Below are 25,143 nucleotides of genomic sequence, written 5' to 3'. Positions count from 1 at the left end.
GTTGGAGGGGGGGGGATCCAGCCCAGTGGATTCCTCTGGTGCTGCTGCCTTGCATCTAGTAAGTAGCTGAGTTGGAGGGGGAGATCCAGCCCAGTGGATTCGTCTGGTGCTGCTGCCTTGCATCTAGTAAGTAGCTGAGTTGGAGGGGGAGATCCAGCCCAGTGGATTCGTCTGGTGCTGCTGCCTTGCATCTAGTAAGTAGCTGAGTTGGAGGGGGGGATCCAGCCCAGTGGATTCCTCTCGTGCTGCTGCCTTGCATCTAGTAAGTAGCTGAGTTGGAGGGGGAGATCCAGCCCAGTGGATTCCTCTCGTGCTGCTGCCTTGCATCTAGTAAGTAGCTGAGTTGGAGGGGGGATCCAGCCCAGTGGATTCGTCTGGTGCTGCTGCCTTGCATCTAGTAAGTAGCTGAGTTGGAGGGGGGATCCAGCCCAGTGGATTCCTCTCGTGCTGCTGCCTTGCATCTAGTAAGTAGCTGAGTTGGAGGGGGGATCCAGCCCAGTGGATTCGTCTGGTGCTGCTGCCTTGCATCTAGTAAGTAGCTGAGTTGGAGGGGGGATCCAGCCCAGTGGATTCCTCTCGTGCTGCTGCCTTGCATCTAGTAAGTAGCTGAGTTGGAGGGGGGGGTCCAGCCCAGTGGATTCCTCTGGTGCTGCTGCCTTGCATCTAGTAAGTAGCTGAGTTGGGGGGGGGATCCAGCCCAGTGGATTCGTCTGGTGCTGCTGCCTTGCATCTAGTAAGTAGCTGAGTTGGAGGGGGGATCCAGCCCAGTGGATTCCTCTCGTGCTGCTGCCTTGCATCTAGTAAGTAGCTGAGTTGGAGGGGGGGGGGTCCAGCCCAGTGGATTCCTCTGGTGCTGCTGCCTTGCATCTAGTAAGTAGCTGAGTTGGAGGGGGGATCCAGCCCAGTGGATTCGTCTGGTGCTGCTGCCTTGCATCTAGTAAGTAGCTGAGTTGGAGGGGGGGATCCAGCCCAGTGGATTTCTCTCGTGCTGCTGCCTTGCATCTAGTAAGTAGCTGAGTTGGAGGGGGGGTCCTGCCCAGTGGATTCCTCTCGTGCTGCTGCCTTGCATCTAGTAAGTAGCTGAGTTGGAGGGGGGGATCCAGCCCAGTGGATTCCTCTCGTGCTGCTGCCTTGCATCTAGTAAGTAGCTGAGTTGGAGGGGGGATCCAGCCCAGTGGATTCGTCTGGTGCTGCTGCCTTGCATCTAGTAAGTAGCTGAGTTGGAGGGGGAGATCCAGCCCAGTGGATTCGTCTGGTGCTGCTGCCTTGCATCTAGTAAGTAGCTGAGTTGGAGGGGGGGATCCAGCCCAGTGGATTCCTCTCGTGCTGCTGCCTTGCATCTAGTAAGTAGCTGAGTTGGAGGGGGAGATCCAGCCCAGTGGATTCGTCTGGTGCTGCTGCCTTGCATCTAGTAAGTAGCTGAGTTGGAGGGGGAGATCCAGCCCAGTGGATTCGTCTGGTGCTGCTGCCTTGCATCTAGTAAGTAGCTGAGTTGGAGGGGGGGATCCAGCCCAGTGGATTCCTCTCGTGCTGCTGCCTTGCATCTAGTAAGTAGCTGAGTTGGAGGGGGAGATCCAGCCCAGTGGATTCGTCTGGTGCTGCTGCCTTGCATCTAGTAAGTAGCTGAGTTGGAGGGGGAGATCCAGCCCAGTGGATTCGTCTGGTGCTGCTGCCTTGCATCTAGTAAGTATCTAAGTGTCTATGCAGAAGAAAGCACCACTGAGTTCAGTGGGCCTTACTCCCAGGTAAGGGTGTGGGGGGCTATAGTGTTTTATCTATTGTCCTGCTGTGGGTCCTGAAGGCCATTCCCTGTGTGATAGGTGTTACGGTAAAAATCTGGGTGCGAGGCTACTCTGCCACCCAGCTCGTCGGACTAAGTCTGTGGGTCCCTGCGGAGGAAAATGAGCTCAGCCGGAGACAGGAGCAAGCTGGAGAAGATCCAAGTTTATTGCGCAACAGGTTCAAGGCGAGATTGAACAGCGAGAAAGGGGTGACATGAATTTTTAAAACTTCCCTCCATGTCCCAGGATACAGTGCAAAATACATCCCAGTTACATCATGAATACATTAAGAAGAGGTTGGGTTACACAGGATTAACATATGGAGGAGGGAGGGGGGAATATGCAGGGCTAGAGATATGCGCAGATAAACACATCCTGAGTACTGGTGATGAGAAGACAATGGTCCATGTACTGGCATTGCCTGGAGGAAAGATTTGGCAGAGTGATTTGACAGGATTAGGGTCTTGACACCTTGCTTGAGGGATTATGGAGGACAGGGGAGGTGTGATGGTCCTAGAGAAATTGAGCAAATCGGGACATTGAGTTTCTATGAATTTTATAAATTTTACTCCCTTTTGTCATTGACAATTGGAAATAAATGGATATATTGTAGCGAAGAAGAAGGTGAAGAAGGCATGCCCCCCCTTCCGTATCATAGGAATTTTATGGTTTTAAATATATGGCAATGTTCATAAGTGTGCCAACCAAGCACATATATAGATCAGCACAGGAAGGCCAACCTGGAACCATTTTGATTCCTAAAATAACCAAATCTTTTCTCTGCAAGGTCAAAATGGAAAAGCCTCCCCATTGTCTTTTCCTTCACAAATCCTGTCTTAAGAGTATGTCTGTATTTGAATAGGGTGTGAGCCTGTGACCTGGCCCAGGAACTAAGTATTTATCATTACAAAAGACTGGCCAGGCTACCCAGGAAATCCAGTCAAGTAACCTGCCAGGCAGGAGATAAACAATAACAGGAGAAAAAACAATATTAATATTTCTGTTTTAGACCGCCTTTTCTGTGATGTAGGTGTGATGTATCTGAGAGGTGGTCTTAAGTTACACCGCTTCTGTGATGTATGTATGATGTTTCTGGGGGTGGTCTTGATCTGCAGGATGGCAATTTCAAAAGTCTTTATAAGGCCTTGCACACCATTTTTCTGGGTCCCTCCTCTCTCCTGCAGGTGAGGGGAGCACTCTGTTGCAACAGATCAATAAAGGCCAAGCCTACAGGCTGCTGTTTTGCTCCAAGTTATCCTGGTTGGTTTCTTTGTTTTTTGTCCAAGGGAGCCCTCGGATTTTTCCATTAACACCTGCAGGGCCTTTTCCTACCTGGCCTTGGGAGCAGGAACCATAAGAGACTCCTGGGAGGCTGGAGGCCATTGCCCTGCTGTGAGTCCTGATGAGCCCAGACTCATTGGAACAAACTCTGGGGGTTTTTAATAGTTTTTAATCTGTGGCGTTTTACGTTTTTTGTTTTTTTATTTTGTTTTTGCTCTCTTGGGTGTGGGATAAACATTTAGTTAGCGCTGGGGACTAGTTTAATTTCAGAATAATTGTGAATAGTTGTTTTTAGGTAGTTTCTCCTGTTTTATTGATTTATTGTATAGTTTGTGTTCTGTTTTGAAGGGGAGAGAGTCAGGGCTTCCTGGCAGTCGGCCCCAGCCAACAGAATAGCTAGGGCAGGTTACACAGGCTGGGCGGGGGGGAGGGGGAGATGCACTGGCACACCTGATATCAGTGAGGAGGAGATACACTAAGACCAGACCATCTCATTACCGAGGAGGCAGGTTTAGTCGGTGTTTGAAGACTATCCCTGCCTCCGGGTCTGGTCTTGACTGGGAGGATACTGGAATCGGCAAGGGAGACCAACATGACCTAAAGGTCTGCTGTGCAATGCCAGGTCAATGATTCACAACACCGCTGTCACCCACGACTTGATCATGGATGGAGGACTTGATCTGGCATGTGTAACAGGGACTTGGTAGGATGAAGCAGATGAGCCTGTTCTTGCTGCTGCTTGTCCACCAGGTTTCTCTTATGCACAGCAGCCCAGGTTATATGGGTGGAGAGGGGGGTTGCAGTGATTTTTAGGACGTCATTAGCTTACACCAGGCGTCTTACTGGGAAGACCCAGTTTTCCGAGTGAATGTTCTGGAAGTTGGACAATAGGGACAGTACAGGATTCCTTTTGGTGCACCAACCACCCTGCTGCACCAAGGATTCCCTGCCCGAGCTGCTTCAGGTAATGGCGGATGTTCTCCGGGAGACACATAGTTTGGTTGTCCTAGGGGATTTTAACATCCATGCCAACACAACCTTACAAGGGGCTGCTCTGGACTTCGTGGAAAGCATGGCCTCCATGGGGCTGTCCCTGAATAGGTTTGGCCCAACTCATAGTCGTGGACATGCCTTAGACCTGGTGTTCACCTCTATGGATGTGGGTGATCTGACACTAAGTAAAAACGAAACAAAAGAAGTTCCATGGTTGGATCACTTCATGGTGCAACTGGACTTCTCCGCGACCCTTCCCCACTGTAGGGAGGTGGGACCAATTCTGATGGTCCTCCCCCACCACTTAATGGATCCAAATGGTTTCCAGAGAGAGTGGTAGGGGATGTTTTATCCCATGTTGATGGCCTTTCAGCTGATTCCCTGTGGCCTGCTGGAATGTGGAGTTAACTAGGACTATCAACTGTCTGGCTCCAAAGGGCCCTCTCCGATTGCATGGAGCCCTGACAGCCCCATGGTTTTCCCCAGAGCTGAGGGTCATGAAACGTTCTCTGAGATGGCTAGAGCACCAGCGGTGGAAAACTCATTCTGAATTGGACTGAACACAGGTTAGAGCTCAACGTTGAGCCTACCAAGTGGCAATAGCAATGGCGAAGAGGACTTTCTTCACCTCCTCTATTGCATCTGCAGTAAACAGTAGCAGGAGACCCTTTCAGGTAGTTCGCAATCTAACACAACAACCTGCGCCATTAGGGCCTGGTAAAGAACCCAAGTTCTCCTGCAAAGTATTTTACAAATAAAGTGGCTCGGATTCGGAAAGACGTAGACTCCACCATGGGAACAGGGCCTGGGTGGGAACATGCTGGAGTCCTGTCTAGTCAAGTTGCATCAGTTCCAATGTTACCTCTGAGGATGTGGACAAGCTGCTTGGACAAGTGAACCAACCACCAGTTTCCTTGATCCTTGCCCATCCTGGCTCATAAAAGCGAGCTGGGAAGGGCTGGGTGATGAGCTCTGCGGTATGGTGAATGGTTTCTCCTGTGAAGGAGCCTTCCCAGACCCATTGAAAGAGGTGGTTATTAAACCGCTTCTTAAACAAATATATTTGGACCCGGCCAATAAGGCCAACTATTGCCCAGTCTCAAATCTTCCATTCTTGGGCAAGGTGATTGAGCAGGTGGTTGAAGAAGAAGAAGAAGAAGAAGAAGAAGAAGAAGAAGAGGAGGAGGAGGAGGAGTTTATTTATACCCCATCCATCTGGCTGGACAACTCCAGGCATGCCTGGAGGATGCAGACCATTTGGATCCCTTCCAATCGGGATTCAGGCCTCATCATAGGACTGAAACTAACTTGGTCGCTCTGGTCGATGATCTCCGGCGAGCTAGGTTGTTTCCTAGTTCTGCTGGATTTCTCAGTGGCCTTTGATACCATCAACCAAGACATGCTTCTGGACTGTCTTAAAGGATTTGGGAGCACTGTTATACAGTGGTTCCGCTCCTTCCTCCTGGGCCGTGTCCAGAAAGTGGTGGTGGGGGATGAGTGTTCAGACCCCTGGGCTCTCACTTGTGGGGTGCCTCAGGGTTCTGTCCTCTCCCCCATGCTTTTAAACATCTACATGAAGCCGCTGGGAGAGATCATAAGGGGGTTTGGGCTGGGTGTTCATCAGTATGCAGTTGAGCTCTACCTCTCTTTTAAATCAGAAGCAGAGGGATGGAGAGTGGAAACAAGGAAACGGTGGCAAGAAAAATCCCTTTAGGCTCTATTTACTTCTGCTTTCTACATTTACTTCTGCCTTCCCAGGAACCTGCAGTTTGTTTAAACTTCTGAGTTCTGTAAAATAGTTTCAAAGATCTGTGATCCTAGAAATGACCTGAGCTGGGGCTCCCCACCTCCAGTACCTGTTAAGGCTGGGATAGGTCAGCTGAGTTCCAGGGGGTTTGGGGGGGGAGGGAATGAAAAGAAATGGATGGACCCTCCTCTGAGTGAGCAGAAAAGACGGGGGGGGGGGGAGGCAAGAAGGTCTTGACTGGAGGAAGGGAGGGGAAGAGGACCGATGTGTTTCTGGGTGTCAGAAGAGGAAGAATATGCACAGCAGTCCTTTGCAGATTTACTCCTAAGTAAGCTCCACTGAGTTCAATGGGTTGTACCTTCCGGTCAATAATGTGTGAACCATGCCAGCCTTAAGAAAGGATAGAGGAAGCAGACAGATTAATTTGGAATCACAAAAACATGTTTAAAAACTGTTGGGGATGCCCCATTTGAGCTCCAGCGGCAGGAGAATAGCTAGGGCAGAGGAATCCCTGCAGCTTCTGAGGCTCCCTTTGCTTCTTTTTCCATCCCAGGAAAATGCTGCTTGTTTTGCCTTCTGAGCTCCTCAGAAAGGATGAAAGTGTCTGATCCTGCAAACCTAGCGAGGATGGAAGGAGGAAGATGGACGGTTGACCTGGTCAGGCTGTCTCCCACCCCCTCTGAATGCTCCCTCCCAGGACCTCCAGAGGGATGTGGTGAGTTGCAGGGAATGGAGAGGGGGACCTGGGGAGATGTTTGGAGTGAGGAAGCCCCCCTGGCAAGAAAACGAGGAAGGCTGCAGGGCCAGAGCTCTGGGTTGGCAGAGATAAAAGGTAGACAGAAAAGGAAAGGTTTTTAATGGTGGGGTGAAAAAAATCATTTTCAGGCAGCACTCCTCCTTTCTTCTCTGGTGGGGGTCAGGAGGAAGACACCCCACTTTTACCATGGAAACTGTGACTGGGAGCTCCACGCATAATGAGGCTTCCACAGCCTCCTTAGGACCTGCTTTCAGGTCACTCCCATGCCTACCATTCCCTGAGGGCTGGAAGGGAGACCTGCTCCCTGCTGCAAGGCCCATTTCCACCTGGCCTAGGCGGCGGAGCCCAGACTCACCTTGAAAAGCCTAAAGAGGCTCCTGGGAGGCCACCGGGACATTGCTGGAACAATTCTTGGGCTGGGGGCAAATGGCAAAAATGTTTTATAATGTTTTAAACAGTTCTAGTTTTGGTTCCCCTGTTTTGTTTTTGTCGAGTTGGTGTTAGTTAAATGTTTAGGGACGCTGTGGTCTAAACCACTGAGCCTCTTTGGCTCGCCGATCAGAATGTTGGCGGTTTGAATCCCTGTGACGGGGTGAGCTCCCGTTGCTCTGTCCCAGCTCCTGCCAACCTAGCAGTTCAAAAGCACACCAGTGCAAGTAGATAAATAGGTACCACTGCGGCAGGAAGGTAAATGACATTTCTGTGTGCAATGTTTTCCATCACGGTGTCCCGTTGCTGTTTAGTCATGCTGGCCACATGACCCAGAAAGCTGTCTGTGGACAAACACCGGCTGCTTCAGCCTGAAAGTGAGATGAGTGCCACTACCCCATAGTCGCCTTTGACTGGACTCAACCATCCAGGGGTCACCTTTACCTTTACTTTATATGTTTAGTTGGGGTTGGTGGTTATTTTAGTTTGGGTATAACTGTAAAAACTGTTCCCTCCCAGGACCTCCAGAGGGATCTGGTGAGTTACAGAGAATGGAGAAGGGGAGATGTTGGGAGTGAGGAAGCTCCCCTGGCAAGAAAACCGGGAAGGTTGCAGGGCAAGAGTTCTGGGCTGTGAGAGATAAAAAGTAGAACAGGAAAGGAATGTTTTTTTGTTTTTGTTTTTTTAAAATCCTTTTTATTGAGTTATAACAGACAAAAACAACATACATTCCAACAGACATACAAAATACACAACCAAGGGGAAAAAAGAGAAAAGAAAAAGAAAACATAAAAATACATAAAACATAAACAAGTCAACTTACATTAACTCACATAACACTAATTGACTTCCCTTCATCTCGATTTTGGAAAGTATTATATTATTTTTCTATGTGCAGTTTCTTTTCCTTAAAAAACTTTTTGCGTCACAAGCGTTGTCTCGTACCTACTGTGATTTTTACATATTTTTTATTATTGTTGTTATTATTTTTGTTTTTCTTTTGTCTCTGTTTCCATGTATACCCTGAATTTATCCCAATCATTATTAAATTTTATGCTATTTTAGTTTCTTATTTTCTGTGTCATTTTCGCCAATTCTAGATAATCAAATAATTTAGATTGCCACTCATAAATGAGGAAAGGAATGTTTTTCAATGGTGGCATGGGTGCGGGATTTTTGGTGGGTGGGCAGGACTTTTGTTACGGAGGCAGAACCAGCATGATTGGTCAGTTAGTTATGTATTTCTAATGTTATACTTGATCTGGGGAGCTGCCCCCCCCCTCCTTGGCTACGCCCATGAATGGTGGTGTGAAGAAAATTCTTTTTCAATCAGTTCCATAGCATAATGTTAGGTTGCGTCCTGAATCTTCTGACACTCGCTGGTAGCTGCAGCAATTGCCAGATGAGGGACTGAATGGACCTATTATGTTTTATTGTAATTTTACTGGTGTTAGCTGCCCTGAGCCCAGCTCTGGCCAGGGAGGGCGGGGTATAATAATAATAATCATCATCATCATCATCATCATCATCATTATTATCATTACAGACACCGCATTTTACCAGTGTTCCTTTTTAATAATTTAGGAAATATTTGGGGGATCCTGACTGAAGGAGAACCATCAGAAGTGGCATCTGAAAGACTTGAGGAACAGAAGAAACAATGGAAACTGCAGCTTCATGTTGGAACCTACAGAAAGGAGGGGACCCAAATGCAGAAGGTGGGGAGGGTATCCTCTGCTCCTCAGGTTAATGAAAATCAAATTCACAGAGAGAAGCATGAATGTACTGTGTGTGGGAAGAGATTTCCTTCTCACTCAACTTTTATTTCACATCGAAGAGTGCACTCGGGTGAAAAACCATATAAATGCTGGGAGTGTGGAAAAATCTTCCGTCGGCGTGACTACCTTAATCAGCATCAAAAAACACATACAGGAGAAAAACCTTATAAATGCTGGGAGTGTGGAAAAAGCTTCCGTCAGAGTAGTCACCTTACTTCGCATGAAGGAATTCATACAGGGGACAAACCTCATAAATGCTGGGAGTGTGGAAAGAGCTTCCGTCAGAGTGGTGGTCTTACTTTGCATCAAAGAACTCATACAGGTGAGAAACCTCATAAATGCTTTGAGTGCGGAAAGAGCTTCAGAAATAGTAGCTCCCTTAATATGCATCATACAACCCACACAGGGGACAAACCGTATGAATGCTTGAAGCATGGAAAGAGCTTCCCTCAGAGGAGCATTCTCACTAAACATAAAATGACGCATGCAGGTGAAAAACCATACAAATGTTTGGACTGTGGGGAGGGCTTCAGGTATAGTGACTCCCTCACGAAGCATCAAAGAATTCATACAGGGGACAAACCTTATGAGTGTTTGGAGTGTGGAAAGAGCTTCAGTCGCAAAGACTCCCTTACTTTGCATGAAAGAAGTCACACAGGAGAAAAACCTTATAAATGTTTGGAATGTGACAAGAGCTTCATTTGTAGTAGCCACCTCTCAAGACATAAAAGAACTCATACAGGGGATAAACCTTATAGATGCTGGGAGTGTGGAAAGAGCTTTAGTGACAATGGCACCCTTACTAAACATCACAGAACTCACACAGGGGAAAAACCTTATAAGTGTTTGGAATGCGGAAAGAGCTTCTATCAGTGTCGGCAGCTCACTAGCCATCAAAGAACCCATTCAGGGGATAAACCTTATAGATGCTGGGAGTGCGGAAAGAGCTTTAATGAAAGTGGCCACCTCACAAGACATAAAAGAAGTCACACAGGAGATAAACCTTATAGATGCTTTGAGTGTGGAATGAGCTTTAGTCACAGTGAAACACTTACTAAACATCACAGAACTCACACGGGAAAAACCTTATAAGTGTTTAGAATGTGGAAAGAGCTTCTATTGCAGCAGCCACCTTACTAAACATCAAAGAATTCATACAGGGGACGAATCTTACGAATGTTTGCAGTGTGGGAAGAGCTTTTCTCACAGTAGCTCCTTTACCCGGCATCAAAGAACTCATAGGAAAACATCTTAGAAGGTTTTGGAGTGGGGAAAGATCTTCAGTCACATCAAGATCTCCTACGGGAAGCAAACCAAAGATTGTACTCAGTGTTAGAAATTGCTTCTTTATCTTTGTTTGGTTTTAATCTTGCTTACCTCCCTATGTTTAATCATAGGCTTTTTATTGCTCTGAGGCCTTTTGAGTCCAGACTGCCTCCTAATGTCCACAGTTGAGTAGCAGTGATTTATGTTAGATTTTCTTGGTTTATTGGCTTCTGCTTTCATCATGGCAGTTTGAACATAGGAAGGCGAAGAGTGGGCTTGCATTAGACAAGGAAAGGGATATTGTGTAGAAGAGGCAAAATAAAATATAGAGACACAAGCAGTTTCAAGTCCACCTAAAGTCCAATGTGCACATCAATCTCTGCCTTTGTCTTTTGGGTTTCTGGGTTTTTTCCTAGAATCCTAGAGTTGGAAGAGACCACAAGGGCCATCGAGTCCAACCCCCTGCCAAGCAGGAAACACCATCAGAGCACTCCTGACATATGGTTGTCAAGCCTCTGCTTAAAGACCTCCAAAGAAGGAGACTCCATCACACTCCTTGGCAGCAAATTCCACTGTCGAACAGCTCTTACTGTCAGGAAGTTCTTCCTAATGTTTAGGTGGAATCTTCTTTCTTGTAGTTTGGAACCATTGCTCCGTGTCCGCTTCTCAGGAGCAGCAGAAAACAACCTTTCTCCCTCCTCTATGTGACATCCTTTTATATATTTGAACATGGCTATCATATTTCCCCTTAACCTCCTCTTCTCCAGGCTAAACATGCCCAGCTCCCTTAGCCGTTCCTCATAAGGCATTGTTTCCAGGCCTTTGACCATTTTGGTTGCCCTCCTCTGGACACGTTTCAGTTTGTCAGTGTCCTTCTTGAACTGTGGTGCCCAGAACTGGACACAGTACTCCAGGTGAGGTCTGACCAGAGCAGATTACAGTGGCACTATTACTTCCCTTGATCTAGATTCTATACTCCTATTGATGCAGCCCAGAATTGCATTGGCATTTTTAGCTGCCGCGTCACACTGTTGGCTCATGTCAAGTTTGTGGTCAACCAAGACTCCTAGATCCTTTTCACATGTACTGCTCTCAAGCCAGGTGTCACCCATCTTGTATTTGTGCCTCTCATTTTTCCCCCCAAGTGTAATACTTTACATTTCTCCTTGTTAAAATTCATCTTGTTTGTTTTGGCCCAGTTCTCTAATCTGTCAAGGTCGTTTTGAAGTGTGATCCTGTCCTCTGGGGTGTTAGCCACCCCTCCCAGTTTGGTGTCATCTGCAAATTTGATCAGGATGCCCTTGAGTCCATCATCCAAGTCATTGATAAAGATGTTGAATAAAGATGTTGTTGTTCTGCCTCTCACAGCTACAATAAACCTACGATTAAAATTAAGGACTGGTCATTTCTTCATTAGAGGGCAAATTGGCAAATTTAGCAGGGGATCAAATACTCCCACCCCCTCACTGTATATAAAAACATCTCCCATTAAAAGGTTTCCTTCTATAGGGCTGCCTTCAGATGTCTTCCAAAGGTTATCAAGGTTACTCATCTCTTTGACATCTGATGATCGGGCATTCAACAGCGTGGATGCTACAACTGGGAGGGCCCTCCTCCTGGTTCCCTGTAGCTTCTCACATTGCGGGGACCACCCTTGGTGCTGGACCTCAGTGTCTGGGTTGAATAATGGGAATGGAGATGTTCCTTCAGGTCTACAGGCCATGGCCATTTAGGGCTTTAAAAGGTCAGTATCAACAAGTTTGAATTTTGCTTGGAAACTTACTAGGTCTTTCAGGAGATATTTGGAGGAAAGAAGCGTGGAGCAGGAGGAGTAACATTAATAAGGGGTTCACAGTGTAGCCAACAGACAGGAGGGGAGAGAAACATAAAGCGGGGAATGAATGGTGCTTTTCTGGTTGAAGAAAATTAAATTCGCAGAGAGGATACAAAGTATGATTGTTGGAGGTGTGGAAAGAGATTTCCATATCATTCAATGCTTATTTCACATCAGTGTGCACTTGGGTTAAAACCATATAAATGCAGGGTGTGTTATATATATATATGATACCCCAGCTCTCAATGGTCACTGGATCCTGCATGGGGCACCTCAGAGGAGAGGATCCTATACTCGGGGCCTGATCCTGCAAAGCTTTCCAGACAAAACTGGCTTTCCAAAGCTTTCCAGACAAAGCTTGCCACTGCTCCCTCTCTGCCCGTAGCAGCCTCTCGGCTCCGCAAGGGTTAACTAGAGCCATAGAGCCCAAATTCCTAGAGCGGAAGGGAAGTCCAGAGGAGGAGCTTCCGTTTCCTGTCCCGACCAGCCTTTCTTTTTTTCCCTTCCTTCTTGTCGGGGGCGCTGGGTTTACCTCTGCCCTCCTCGTCCTCACGGGGGATCTTCTCCGGTTCTTTCTCCGCCGGGAAGGCTGCCTCTCCTCCTGCCGCCTCCGGGTCAGATGTGGGAAGGGAAGGAAGAGGGAAGAGCTGGGACTCCCCTAGGGCAGAAGAGGAGCCTCCTCGGAGGACGAAGGCCAGGCGGACCCCGCGCAGCTGGACCCCAGAGAGAGAGGGAGGGAGAGAGAGGGTTTTTTTTAGTAGAAAACGAAGGCCCTGCTCCCCTGCACTGAAAATATTTCATTTTAAAATAAATTGCTGGTCCTTAATAACGTGTCCTGGACAGTAGCAGCTGTAGATATTAAATGTTTTCAATATATCTAAGCTCTTCCTCAGAAAAGGGCCCCTCTGCGATGAAAATATTTCCTAGAAAAATGTCGGTCCCTCAGAATGTTATCTTGTAATTATTTTAACTCATATTCAAAATATCTAAACCCTTTATCAGAAAAGTATGCAAGTGGCAGAGTATGCAAGAAAGACAGAACACAGCTAAAATTCACAGAACCATGCAGAAACTAATATACGGTACATAAAAGCATCGGTTTTAACTAATAAATACTGTCTCTCTCTCACCCACCCACCCTCCCTTCACTCCTCTCTCTTGCCTGCTGTGAAAGGTGCTGGGCAGGTTTGCACATTACTTTGTGGCTCAAATCCACAACCTGAGATTAAGAGTTTAATGCTCTACTGACTGAGTTATCTCAGCTGTCCATGAGATCCATTCTGTCCTTGCCTGTTGCTTTTCTGTGCAGACAAACATACGATTAAAAGTTAATTTTTATATTACTATTTCCATATGCATCATTTGCATATTCGCATTACCTCAGCGTGTAATGTGCTGCTGATTTCTCTTCTATGATCTTCCGCTTGGGCAAATCAGGAACTTCATTTTCAATGTTTTCATGAATTCTTTGGCGACCTTCCCTTTCGTAGACACTGCAGTGGCATCAGACCAACATTGTGGATTCTCCCTACATTACTCTGGAGAAGAAGTGGCCAACATGCATCCAGCTAAGGTAGGGGAAAGATAATCAGGGAGAGATGGGTCTGTACTTGTTACAGAGAGGGTTCTTGCAGGGGCCCGAATCTTGCACCTGTGCTTCTGAGGCTTCTGCCTCTGAGGAAGTGGGTTACTCGACTGAGTTTTGCTCACGAAACCTTGAACATGACCTAAGAAGAGCCTAGCTGGAGTACTATGTCCAGTTCTGGGCACCACAGTTCAAGAAGGACACTGACAAACTGGAACGTGTCCAGAGGAGGGCAACCAAAATGGTCAAAGGCCTGGAAACAATGCCTTATGAGGAACGGCTAAGGGAGCTGGGCATGTTTAGCCTGGAGAAGAGGAGGTTAAGGGGTGATATGATAGCCATGTTCAAATATATAAAAGGATGTCACATAGAGGAGGGAGAAAGGTTGTTTTCTGCTGCTCCTGAGAAGCGGACACGGAGCAATGGTTCCAAACTACAAGAAAGAAGATTCCACCTAAACATTAGGAAGAACTTCCTGACAGTAAGAGCTCTTTGACAGTGGAATTTGCTGCCCAGGAGTGTGGTGGAGTCTCCTTCTTTGGAGGTCTTTAAGCAGAGGCTTGACAACCATATGTCAGGAGTGCTCTGAGGGTGTTTCCTGCTTGGCAGGGGGTTGGACTCGATGGCCCTTGTGGTCTCTTCCAACTCTATGATTCTATGATTCTAGCTGGTGGATCAGGCCATTAACCCACCTAGTCCACCATCCTCTTCCTACAGTGACCAAGCAAATGCCTCTGGGAAATTTGTAATCAGGAGCTGAGTAAAACATGCCTCTTCAGGTGATTCCCAGGAACTGGCAGTGAGGGGTATACTGCCCATAGCAAGTGGAGGCAGCACACAGTCATCATGGCTGGTAGTCAGTTGTAACCTTATCTGCTATGAATTTGCCTAATTCTCTCTTAATTGGTGGCTATTACTGCATTTTTGCATTAGTGAATTGCAGAGTTTAACAGTGAAGAAGTGCTTCCTTTAGTTTGTCCTTAATCTGTGCACAATTAGCTTCATTGGACAGCCTTGGTCTGCAGTATCATCCTAGAGGAAGAAACACCTCCCTCTCTCCTATTTCTAAACACCATGCATACCTTTTTACATCTCTATCATATTTCCCCACAAGCGCCTTTGTTTCAGATTAGTAATTCCTCATATTTTTCCAACCCATTAATTATTTTGTTTGTTCTTTTCCCAACGTTTTCTGAATCTGCAATATTATTTTTGAGGTCCTGCAACCGGATCCATACAGTTTTATAAGGGCAGCTGCCCCATAGATTTGTATATCAGCACTATGATATTGGCAGCTTAGTTTTGAATCTTTCCCTAAAATGGCATTGACCCATTTCACTACTTTCACACCCTGTGCCAATATCTTTACTGAGCTATCAGCTGTGACCCCAAATGTCACTTTCCTTCTCAGTCATCACCAATTCAGATCCCATTTGCAGATGTGTTAAGTTAGGATGTTTTTTGCTTGAAGGTGCACTATATAAATTTGCTTACGTACATTTGGTTATGTCATTGTCTTTAATAATGTTTTCCACCAGTTTCCCCAAAAGAAACATGAAACTAACTAACCTGCAGTTTCCTGGAAACTAAATCCCTCTTGGAGGAAAGGAAATTGGGCAATCTCACAGACTTGTGACATAACAAAAAATTCCTTCCACTTCTGAAGAAGTGTGCATGCACACGAAAGCTCATACCTAGAACTAACTTAGTTGGTCTTTAAGGTGCTACTGGAAGGAATTTTTTGTTTTGACTATGGCAGACCAACACGGCTTGTTGTTGTTGTTGTTTAGTCGTTTAGTCGTGTCCGACTCTTCGTGACCCCATGGACCAGAGAACGCCAGGCACCTCTGTCCTCCACTGCCTCCCGCAGTTTGCTCAAACTCATGCTGGTAACCTCGAAAACACTATCCAACCATCTCGTCCTCTGCCGTCCCCTTCTCCTTGTGCCCTCCATCTTTCCCAACATCAGGGTCTTCTCCAGGGAGTCTTCTCTTCTCATGAGGTGGCCAAAGTACTGGAGCCTCAGCTTCACAATCTGTCCTTCCAGTGAGCACTCAGGGTTGATTTCCTTCAGTATGGAGAGGTTTGATCTTCTTGCAGTCCATGGGACTCTCAAGAGTCTCCTCCAGCACCATAATTCAAAAGCATCAATTCTTCGGCGATCAGCCTTCTTTATGGTCCAGCTCTCACTTCCATACATCACTACTGGGAAAACCATAGCTTTAACTATACGAACCTTTGTTGGCAAGGTGATGTCTCTACTTCTCAAGATGCTGTCTAGGCCTGTCATTGCCCTTCTCCCAAGAAGCAGGCGTCTTTTAATTTCGTGGCTGCTGTCACCATCTGCAGTGATCATTGAGCCCAAGAAAGTAAAATCTCTCACTACCTCCATTTCTTCCCCTTCTATTTGCCAGGAGGTGATGGGACCAGTGGCCATGATCTTCGTTTTTTTGATGTTGAGCTTCAGACCATATTTTGCGCTCTCCTCTTTCACCCTCATTAAAAGGTTCTTTAATTCCTCCTCACTTTCTGCCATCAAGGTTGTGTCATCTGCATATCTGAGGTTGTTGATATTTCTTCCGGCAATCTTAATTCCGGCTAGGGATTCATCCAGCCCAGCCTTTCGCATGATGAATTCTGCATATAAGTTAAATAAGCAGGGAGACAAAATACAGCCTTGTCGTACTCCTTTCCCAATTTTGAACCAATCAGTTGTTCCATATCCAGTTCTAACTGTAGCTTCTTGTCCCACATAGAGATTTCTCAGGAGACAGATGAGGTGATCTGGCACTCCCATTTCTTTAAGAACTTGCCATAGTTTGCCGTGGTCGACACAGTCAAAAGCTTTTGCATAGTCAATGAAGCAGAAGTAGATGCCTTTCTGGAACTCTCTAGCTTTCTCCATAATCCAGCGCATGTTTGCAATTTGGTCTCTGGTTCCTCTGCCTCTTCTAAATCCAGCTTGCACTTCTGGGAGTTCTCGGTCCACATACTGCTTGAGCCTTCCTTGTAGAATTTTAAGCATAACCTTGCTAGCGTGTGAAATGAGTGCAATTGTGCGGTAGTTGGAGCATTCTTTGGCACTGCCCTTCTTTGGGATTGGGATGTAGACTGATCTTCTCCAATCCTCTGGCCACTGCTGAGTTTTCCAAACTTGCTGGCATATTGAGTGTAGCACCTTAACAGCATCATCTTTTAAAATTTTAAATAGTTCAGCTGGAATACCATCACTTCCACTGGCCTTGTTATTTGCAGTGCTTTCTAAGGCCCATTTGACTTCACTTTCCAGGATGTCTGGCTCAAGGTCAGCAACCACACTACCTGGGGTATACGAGACATCCATTTCTTTCTGGTATAATTCCTCTGTGTATTCTTGCCACCTCTTCTTGATGTCTTCTGCTTCTGTTAGGTCCTTTCCACTTTTGTCCTTTATTGTGGAAATCTTTGTACGAAATGTTCCTTTCATATCTCCAATTTTCTTGAACAGATCTCTGGTTCTTCCCATTCTATTGCTTTCCTCTATTTCTTTGCATTGCTCGTTTAAGAAGGTCTTCTTGTCTCTCCTTGCTATTCTTTGGAAATCTGCATTCAATTTCCTGTATCTTTCACCATCTCCCTCGCATTTTGCTTGCCTTCTCTCCCCCGCTATTTGTAAGGCCTCATTGGACAGCCACTTTGCTTTCTTGCATTTCCTTTTCATTGGGATGGTTTTCGTTGCTGCCTCCTGTATAATGTTACGAGCCTCCATCCATAGTTCTTCAGGCATTCTGTCCACCAAATCTAAATCCTTAAACCTGTTCCTCACTTCCACTGTGTATTCATAAGGGGTTTGACTTAGATTGTATCTTACCGGCCCAGTGGTTTTTCCTACTTTCTTCAGTTTAAGCTTGAATTTTGCTATAAGAAGCTGATGATCTGAGCCACAGTCAGCTCCAGGTCTTGTTTTTGCTGACTGTATAGAGCTTCTCCATCTTTGGCTGCAGAGAATATAATCAATCTGATTTCGATGCTGCCCATCTGGTGATGTCCATGTGTAGAGTCGTCTCTTGTGTTGTTGGAAAAGCGTGTTTGTGATGACCAGCTTGTTCTCTTGACAGAACTCTATTAGCCTTTGCCCTGCTTCGTTTTGATCTCCAAGGCCAAACTTGCCAGTTGTTCCTTTTATCTCTTGACTCCCTACTTTAGCATTCCAATCCCCTATAATGAAAAGAACATCCTTCTTTGGTGTCACTTCTATAAGGTCTTGTAAGTCTTCATAGAATTGGTCAATTTCAGTTTCTTCAGCACAAGTAGTTGGTGCATAAACTTGGATTACTGTGATGTTAAAAGGTCTGCCTTGGATTCGTATCGAGATCATTCTATCATTTTTGAGATTGCATCCCAGTACAGCTTTCGCCACTCTTTTGTTGACTATGAGGGCCACTCCATTTCTTTTATGGGTTTCTTGCCCACAGTAGTAGATATGATGGTCATCCGAACTGAATTCACCCATTCCCGTCCATTTTAGTTCACTGATGCCCAGGATGTCAATATTTATTCTTGCCATCTCATTTTTGACCACCTCCAACTTACCCAGGTTCATGGTTCTTACATTCCAGGTTCCTATGCAATATTTTTCTTTACAGCATTGGACTTTCCTTTCGCTTCCAGGCATATCCGCAACTGAGCGTCCTTTCGGCTTTGGCCCAGCCGCTTCATCAGCTCTGGATCTACTTGTACTTGCCCTCCGCTCTTCCCCAGTAGCATGTTGGACGCCTTCCGACCTGAGGGGCTCATCTTCCAGCGTCATATCTTTTATATGCCTGTTGTCTTTGTCCATGGAGTTTTCTTGGCAGGGATACTGGAGTGGCTTGCCGGTTCCTCCTCCAGGTGGATCACGTTTGGTCAAAACTCTCCACTATGACCTGTTCATCTTGGGTGCCCTGCTCGGCATAGTTCATAGCTTCTCTGAGTTCTTCAAGCCCCTTCGCCACGGCAAGGCAGTGATCCATGAAGGGGGACCAACACGGCTACCTATCTGTAACTATACTTGTGACATGTTTTTGTTAGAATACTTGACTTAGAATTCTTAAACTAATGGGTAAATTCCATCGGCTTTGGGTGATTTCTGAACACTTAATATATCCAGTTGCCCACTGCAGAGGAGAGGTTTCCCTACCTTACTCTGGATGAACTATGAATAAGAGAATCACTTTCCTTTTCCAGGGATCAATGAGCTTTGAGGGGGTCTCCTTGCATTTCACTGACGAGGAATGGTCCCTGCTGGATCCAGGCCAAAGAGCGCTGTACAAGGAAGTCATGATGGAGATTTATGAGATGATGGCTTCTGTGGGTAAGGATCCTTTCCCCCTGGATCAATAGCTAGTGAAGGTGTGAACTCCTGTTGGCCACTAGAGGGAGCGTTCTTCATTCCCCCTGTACAAAAGAACATATGAAGAACCCGGTTGGGTCAAACCAAAGTTCTACATTGTCCAGCATTCAGATGCACACAGTCACACTTCTGGTATATGATTTTATAGATATCAAAGAAAAGACATATCGGTTAAGAGTTTCTTGCCTTGATTCTCTTTTATTCTGGCCATTGAGGTCTCTAGTTCTGATTTGGTGGGGTGTGAACTTGCTTTTTGGATAGAACTGTGCTTACAACTGCATGGCATGGAAACAAAGGCTGAAGGGGTCTTGTGCGCGCTGGTTGCAACTTACTGCTTTTGGGTCAGTCGTAGACTCCTTAATCACATAGCTTGCTTAGCAGTATACACGACAGAATGACGGTGTGGCAGATATTATGCATTACTATTCATTGCATTTAGTTGCTTTTTCATGAAAGGTCAACTCAAAAGCAAGTTATTATAGGATGCAGAAATTAAGGCCACTATAATTCTTTAAGGTAAAGGCCCAAAGCCTGGCTGAAAAGAAATATTAATGCATCCCTCCTAAAATTAGCCAGTGATTGGCTCCTGGGGAGCCTCCCTGGGCAGAGCCACCACTCCAAGCCCCATGCTTGTGTTGGCACACTTGGCACCTTGCTAGAAGAAGGGCACGGTGAGAAGGACCTCAGATGATGAATGTAGGGTGTGCGCTGATTCCTGAAGGAAAAGGGAACCGAAGATGAAAACTAACTGGTAGTCAGTGCAATCCCTGTGGCAGGAGCAAGAAGCTTCAGCCTTCCTTATACCACTGAGCCACAACTTAGCTGTTGCCCATGTTGGCTGGGGCTGATAGGAGTTGTATTTCTGCAGCATCTGGAGGGACAAAGATTCCCCATTCCTCTCATAAAAACTGGGTACTTTAAAAAACTTCTTTAAATTTATTTTTATAGAAAACCCTCTTTATCCACCCAAACTTGAGAAAGGGAAAGGTGAGGTATCTGTTGGATGAGGATAATAATAATAATAATAATAATAATAATAATAATAATAATAATAATTTATTTGTACCCCGCCCATCTGGCTGGGTTTCCCCAGCCACTCTGGGCGGCTTCCATAAAAACCAAAAATACACTAAAATATCACAGATTAAAAACTTCCCTGAACAGGGCTGCCTTAAGATGTTATGTGGATGATGTAAAATAAAAATAAGTACAGACACAAGCAGATTCAAGGTCACATTAAAGGCGGGTGTGCATTTTGCAGCATCTTACCAGCTTTTCTTTTTAAACCACCAGGAGATGTTTGGAGGATCCTGGCTGAGGGGGACCCATCTGAAGGGCCACCTAAAAGAGCTGAGAAGCAACAGAAGTTAAGGATTCAAGATGGAACCAACAGACAAGAGGGCAGACGAACACAGAAGGCGGGGAGGGAACCCACTGCTTCTCAGGTTAACAAAAATCAGATACCACACACAGGGGACAAACCTAAAGAATGTTTGGAGGGTGGAAAGAACTTCAGTGACGGAGCCTACCTTATTTTTCATAAAAGAGGTCATACAGCAGAAAAACTATATAAATGCTGGGAGTGTGGAAAAAGCTTCAGTCGGAAAGAACACCTTACTCTGCATCAAAGAATTCATACAGGCGAGAAACCTCATAAATGCAGGGAGTGTGGAAAGAGCTTCAGGCACAGAGACTCCCTCACTAGGCATCAGAGAATTCATACTGGGGAGAAACCTTATAAATGTTTGGAATGTGGAAAGAGCTTTATTCAGTGCAGCGTGCTCACAAGACACAAAAGGACTCATACAGGGGAGAAGCCTTATAGATGCTGGGAGTGTGGAAAGAGCTTTAGTGACAATGGCACCCTTACTCGCCATCAAAGAACTCACACAGGGGACAAACCTTATAGATGTTTGGAGTGCGGAAAGAACTTCAGTCGCATAAAGTCCCTTACTTTTCATAAAAGAAGGCATGCAGGAAGAAAACCTTATGAATGCTCGGAATGTGGAAAGAGCTTTAGTGTGCGTAGCCAGCTCAAAAGACACATGAGAATCCATACAGGGGAGAAACCTTATAAATGTTTGGAGTGTGGAAAGAGTTTCAGCCGGAGTGGCCACCTTTTGCAACATCGAGGAACTCATACAGGGGAAAAACCTTATAAATGCTTGGCGTGTGACAAGTGTTTTAGTCAGAGTGTTCACCTTACTCAGCATCTAAAAACTCATACAGGGGAAAAACCTTATAAGTGTTCAGAGTGTGAAAAGAGTTTCAGTCAGAATAGTCACCTCACCATACATAAAAGAACACATACAGGGGAGAAACCTTATATATGTTTGGAGTGCGGGAAGAGCTTCACAGTCAGTTCGTCCCTTTCTAAACATCAAAGAATTCATACAGGCGAGAAACCTTATGAATGCTTGGTGTGTGGAAAGAACTTCAGTCGCCTAGATTCCCTTACTTTTCACAAAAAAAGGCATTCAGGGGAGAAACCATATAAATGCTGGGAATGTGGAAAGAACTTCAGTGGCTCCCTTACTCAACATCTAAGAACTCATACAGGGGAAAAACCTTATAAATGTTTGGAGTGTGACAAGAGTTTTAGTCAGAGTGGTCACCTTACCCAACACCTAAGAACTCATACTGGGGAGAAACCTTATAAATGCTCGGTGTGTGAAAAGAGCTTCAGTGGCTCCCTTACTCAGCATCTAAGAACTCATACAGGGGAAAAACCTTATAAATGTTTGAAGTGTGAGAAGAGTTTTAGTCAGAGTAGTCACCTTACTCAGCATCTGAGAACTCATACCGGGGAGAAACCTTATAATTGCTTGGAGTGTGGCAAGAACTTCACCTACAGATATTCCCTTAACTCACATCAAATAATCCATAGAAGTGAAATATCTTAAGCTTGGAAGGTAGAAAAATATACAGTGATCTCAAGAGCTCCTAAGAGAGCAAACCAAAGAGTCTACTCAGTGTTAGAATCCCCTTCCTTATCTCCAGTTTTTACAACAGACTACAGTAGACCTTTTGGGACGCGGGTGGCACTGTGGGTAAAACCTCAGTGCCTAGGACTTGCTGATTGTAAGGTCGGTGGTTCGAATCCCCACGGCGGGGTGAGCTCCTGTCGTTCGGTCCTAGCTCCTGCCCACCTAGCAGTTTGAAAGCACCCCTAAGTGCAAGTAGATAAATAGGTACCGCTTTATAGCGGGAAGGTAAACGGCGTTTCCCTCTGTGGCACTGGTGCTGGCTCGCCAGCTGCAGCTTCATTACGCTGGCCACGTGACCCGGAAGTGTCTTTGGATGGCACCGGCTCCTGGCCTCTTGAGCGAGATGAGCGCGCAACCCTAGAGTCGGTCACGACTGGCCCATACGGGCAGGGGTACCTTTACCTTTACAGTAGACCTTTGGATCCCAATATGCCTTCCATTTTAGAGGAGAAAGGGGCTTGCTTTCAACCTGTTTTTTCAGTATGAAAGCAGATTGTGGGCATTCTTCTTTAAGCCAGTGTGAGGGATGGGCAGGGGTTTGAGTGATGGGTAGTGGAAGATTTACAGGGAGGTTCAGTGCCACCCGTGAGGCAAGAGGTGGTCATAGAGGAGAGCCAAACTGAAGGCAGGAGAGGGGTTGCAGGAAGTCTCCGAGGCGGAAGTGAAGGTTCCAGAAAGAGTCCTGCCATTGGACTCTCCTCCATCCCCTCACCCTGTCTCCACTTACAATGAGGGGCATTAAGCAATAGCAACAAGGACTGTCTCTTTCCATATGAAGATACAGTGGTGCCTCGCAAGACGAAATTAATCTGTTCCGTGAGGCTCTTCGTATAGCGGTTTTTCCGTCTTGCGAAGCAAGCCCATTGACAGTTTAGTGGATTAGCGCTATTAGTGGTTTAGCTGCTTTTAGCGGATCAGCTGATAAGCGGCTTAGCGGCTTAGGAAAAAGGGGGGAAACCCGCAGGAACTCGCAAGACATTTTCGTCTTGTGAAGCAAGCCTATAGGGAAATTCGTTTTGCGAAGCGCCTCCAAAACGGAAAACCCTTTCGTCTAGCGCGTTTTCCGTCTTGCGAGGCGTTCGTCTTGCAGGGCACCACTGTACCTGGACACTGAGGTCATCTTCTGAGACCCTTCTTAAAGTGCTGCCTCCATTGAGAGGCCTGGAGTGTGGCAACATGAGAACGGGCCTTTTCTGCAATGGCTCCCTGTCTCTGGAATATTTTCCTCAGGCAGGTTTACCTGGCGCCTAGGCACTAGGCAAAAGCCTTTCTCCTTAACCAGGTTTCTGGCTGATTGACATCTAATGCCCTTTTAGTATGTGGGGTGGTTTTTTTTTTGGGGGGGGGTTGTTTTTGTTATGATTATATATTTCACATTTTTAGGTTGTGATTGTTTCCTGAGTTCCTCCCATGGCTGGAAAGGGGTTCATTTAACCTTCCGTTTGCTAGTAAAACTGAATTACTTTGTCACAAAATGACATATGTCTAGAAATCATTTCACCAACATGAAAAGTTTGGAAATCTCTGTGTTAGTAGAAGAACCTGAGGTCTCTTGTGAGTCTGTGCATTGGTATATGGTGGGCCCTGTTAGTCCACCATATTTTTTCTTTTAACATTAGCAGAAGTGTTAATTTATCCCTTGATGATGTAACCTAGTTCTTTGACAATAGAGAATTGAATTCCTGTTGTTTGTCCACATTGGGCTGGGGCTCTGGGTTAGGAACAAAAATTTAGTTAATTAATTAACACCTTGGAAGAGACCTTGCTTTTGAATCTTGTATGTATAAAATTTTATTGTTCCATATTTTTGCTTAGTTCCAAGTGGGTTACCTACTTCCCCATTTCAGTTTCCCAGCCTTTTTTATCCACATCTTACCTATAGGCTCTGATATTTATCTCTCATCTCTTCTGAAATTACAAAATAATAATAAAATGGATCGATTCCTTGTAGTGGCTATGCTGCAGACTGTTCTTCTGAGTAAAATTTACATATCCATGTTCTAATTTATTTTTTGCAGTTAATCATTTGTTACATATGCTGTTCCATATTTCACCCTTCCCCAAGATTTATTCATGTGCTGTGAATTTCCCTTCGATGTCACCAGGCTGATATCCTTCATAGATGGGAATGCTTTACCTGGTAATCTGCTGACATACATTATATCTTTCCAAAGAGCGTAGCCTCTCAGATCACCCTCTTCATGGACGAAAGGTCTCCCTCAGCCCCTGTCAGGAAGGCCAGAAATATTATTGATATTTGATAGCTCCTCTAATTGTTTCATTGTCCAAGACATTGCTATTTGTTTCTGTTTCCAGTTGTCATGAAGTCTGGGTTGATTCTGTTTTTACTACGTTTAGCCCCTTACGAATAAATGCTCATTAAAAAAGGTCGTACCTTGGTTCTCGAATGGAATCCATTCCAGAAGTCTGTTTGACTTCCAAAAATGTTCAAAAACCAAGGTGCGGCTTCCAATTGGCTGCAGGAGCTTCCTGCACTCAATCGGAAGCCATGTCGGACATTCAGGTTCCAAAAAACGTTCGCAAACTGGAAGACTCACTTCCGGGTTTGCGAAGTTTGGGAGCCAAAGCTTTTGATAACCAAGCTGCTTGAAAACCAAGCTACAACTGTATAATAAATCTCAGGACTTTGTCAAGAAACCGCAACAGGGTAGAATGTTCATTAATTTTCCAGACTTTTTTTTACATGTTAGTCAAAGGGACATAGTTTCAGACTGCATGCTTCTTCTCCTTCATGAGGGTTTCAAGTTTTATGCTTCTGAAATGTCCAGACTAGGGGAGGGTTCTTGGTGGGATATATTTGTGCTGCGTGTGGTTCACCTGCTTTAGCCCCAACCTCCAGCCCAAGGAACCTTCAGAAGGGAGATGCTGCCAAGGACATTATGTGCATTTTAATGAACTGAATAGAATGAAAGAACCTGCAGCACAAATAGAAGATAAGGGACAACTGATTTTCTAGCAGTGCATGTGAAAAGGATCCAGGAGCCTTAGTAGAACACAAGCTTAACATGAGTCAACCGTGTGATGCAGCAGGAGCAAAAAAGGAAATTAATGCTATTTTAGGCTGCATCCATAGAATTTGTGTCAAGGGAAGTACCGTATTTTTCGCTCTATAACACGCACCCGACCATAACATGCACGTAGTTTTTAGAGGAGGAAAATCCGTAGGCATGCCACCCGTAGGCATTCCCTCCATAACACGCACAGACATTTCCCCTTACTTTCTAGGAGGAAAAAAGTGAGTGTTATGGTGCAAAAAATACGGTAATTGTTGTTGTTGTTGTTTAGTCGTGTCCGACTCTTCGTGACCCCATGG

The 25,143-nt window shown here is 45.6% G+C and overlaps 2 protein-coding genes across 16 annotated transcripts in view; one reads left to right on the top strand and one right to left on the bottom strand.

Annotated features, from left to right (window-relative positions):
* LOC310837226 (uncharacterized protein) overlaps nt 1-21,844 on the top strand; it is a 74,293-nt gene extending 52,449 nt beyond the window's left edge. For 10 of the 15 annotated variants that reach the window (XM_083723389.1, XM_083723391.1, XM_083723390.1 and 7 more), the window contains 4 exons: nt 8,573-9,088; nt 13,357-13,439; nt 18,657-18,783; nt 20,116-21,844. In XM_083723389.1, coding sequence (XP_083579515.1) covers nt 8,573-9,088; nt 13,357-13,439; nt 18,657-18,783; nt 20,116-21,725 — 2,336 coding nt within the window. In that variant the 3' untranslated portion in view covers nt 21,726-21,844. Of the gene's footprint in view, nt 1-1,644; nt 1,746-6,032; nt 6,131-6,355; nt 6,518-8,572; nt 9,089-13,356; nt 13,440-18,656; nt 18,784-20,115 lie in introns of those variants that run through there. The other 5 variants (XM_083723384.1, XM_083723383.1, XM_083723382.1 and 2 more) reach the window with 4 other exon arrangements.
* The window catches only part of LOC310837292 (uncharacterized protein), a 530,615-nt gene that overhangs the window by 208,208 nt on the left and 297,264 nt on the right, over nt 1-25,143 (bottom strand). The window lies entirely within an intron of this gene.

Source organism: Podarcis gaigeae, assembly GCF_964106915.1.
Source record: "Podarcis gaigeae genome assembly, chromosome: 2".
Lineage (NCBI taxonomy): Eukaryota > Metazoa > Chordata > Lepidosauria > Squamata > Lacertidae > Podarcis > Podarcis gaigeae.
The sequence above is the reverse complement of the archived record's forward strand: the minus strand, read 5'-3'. Positions and strand labels throughout refer to the sequence as shown.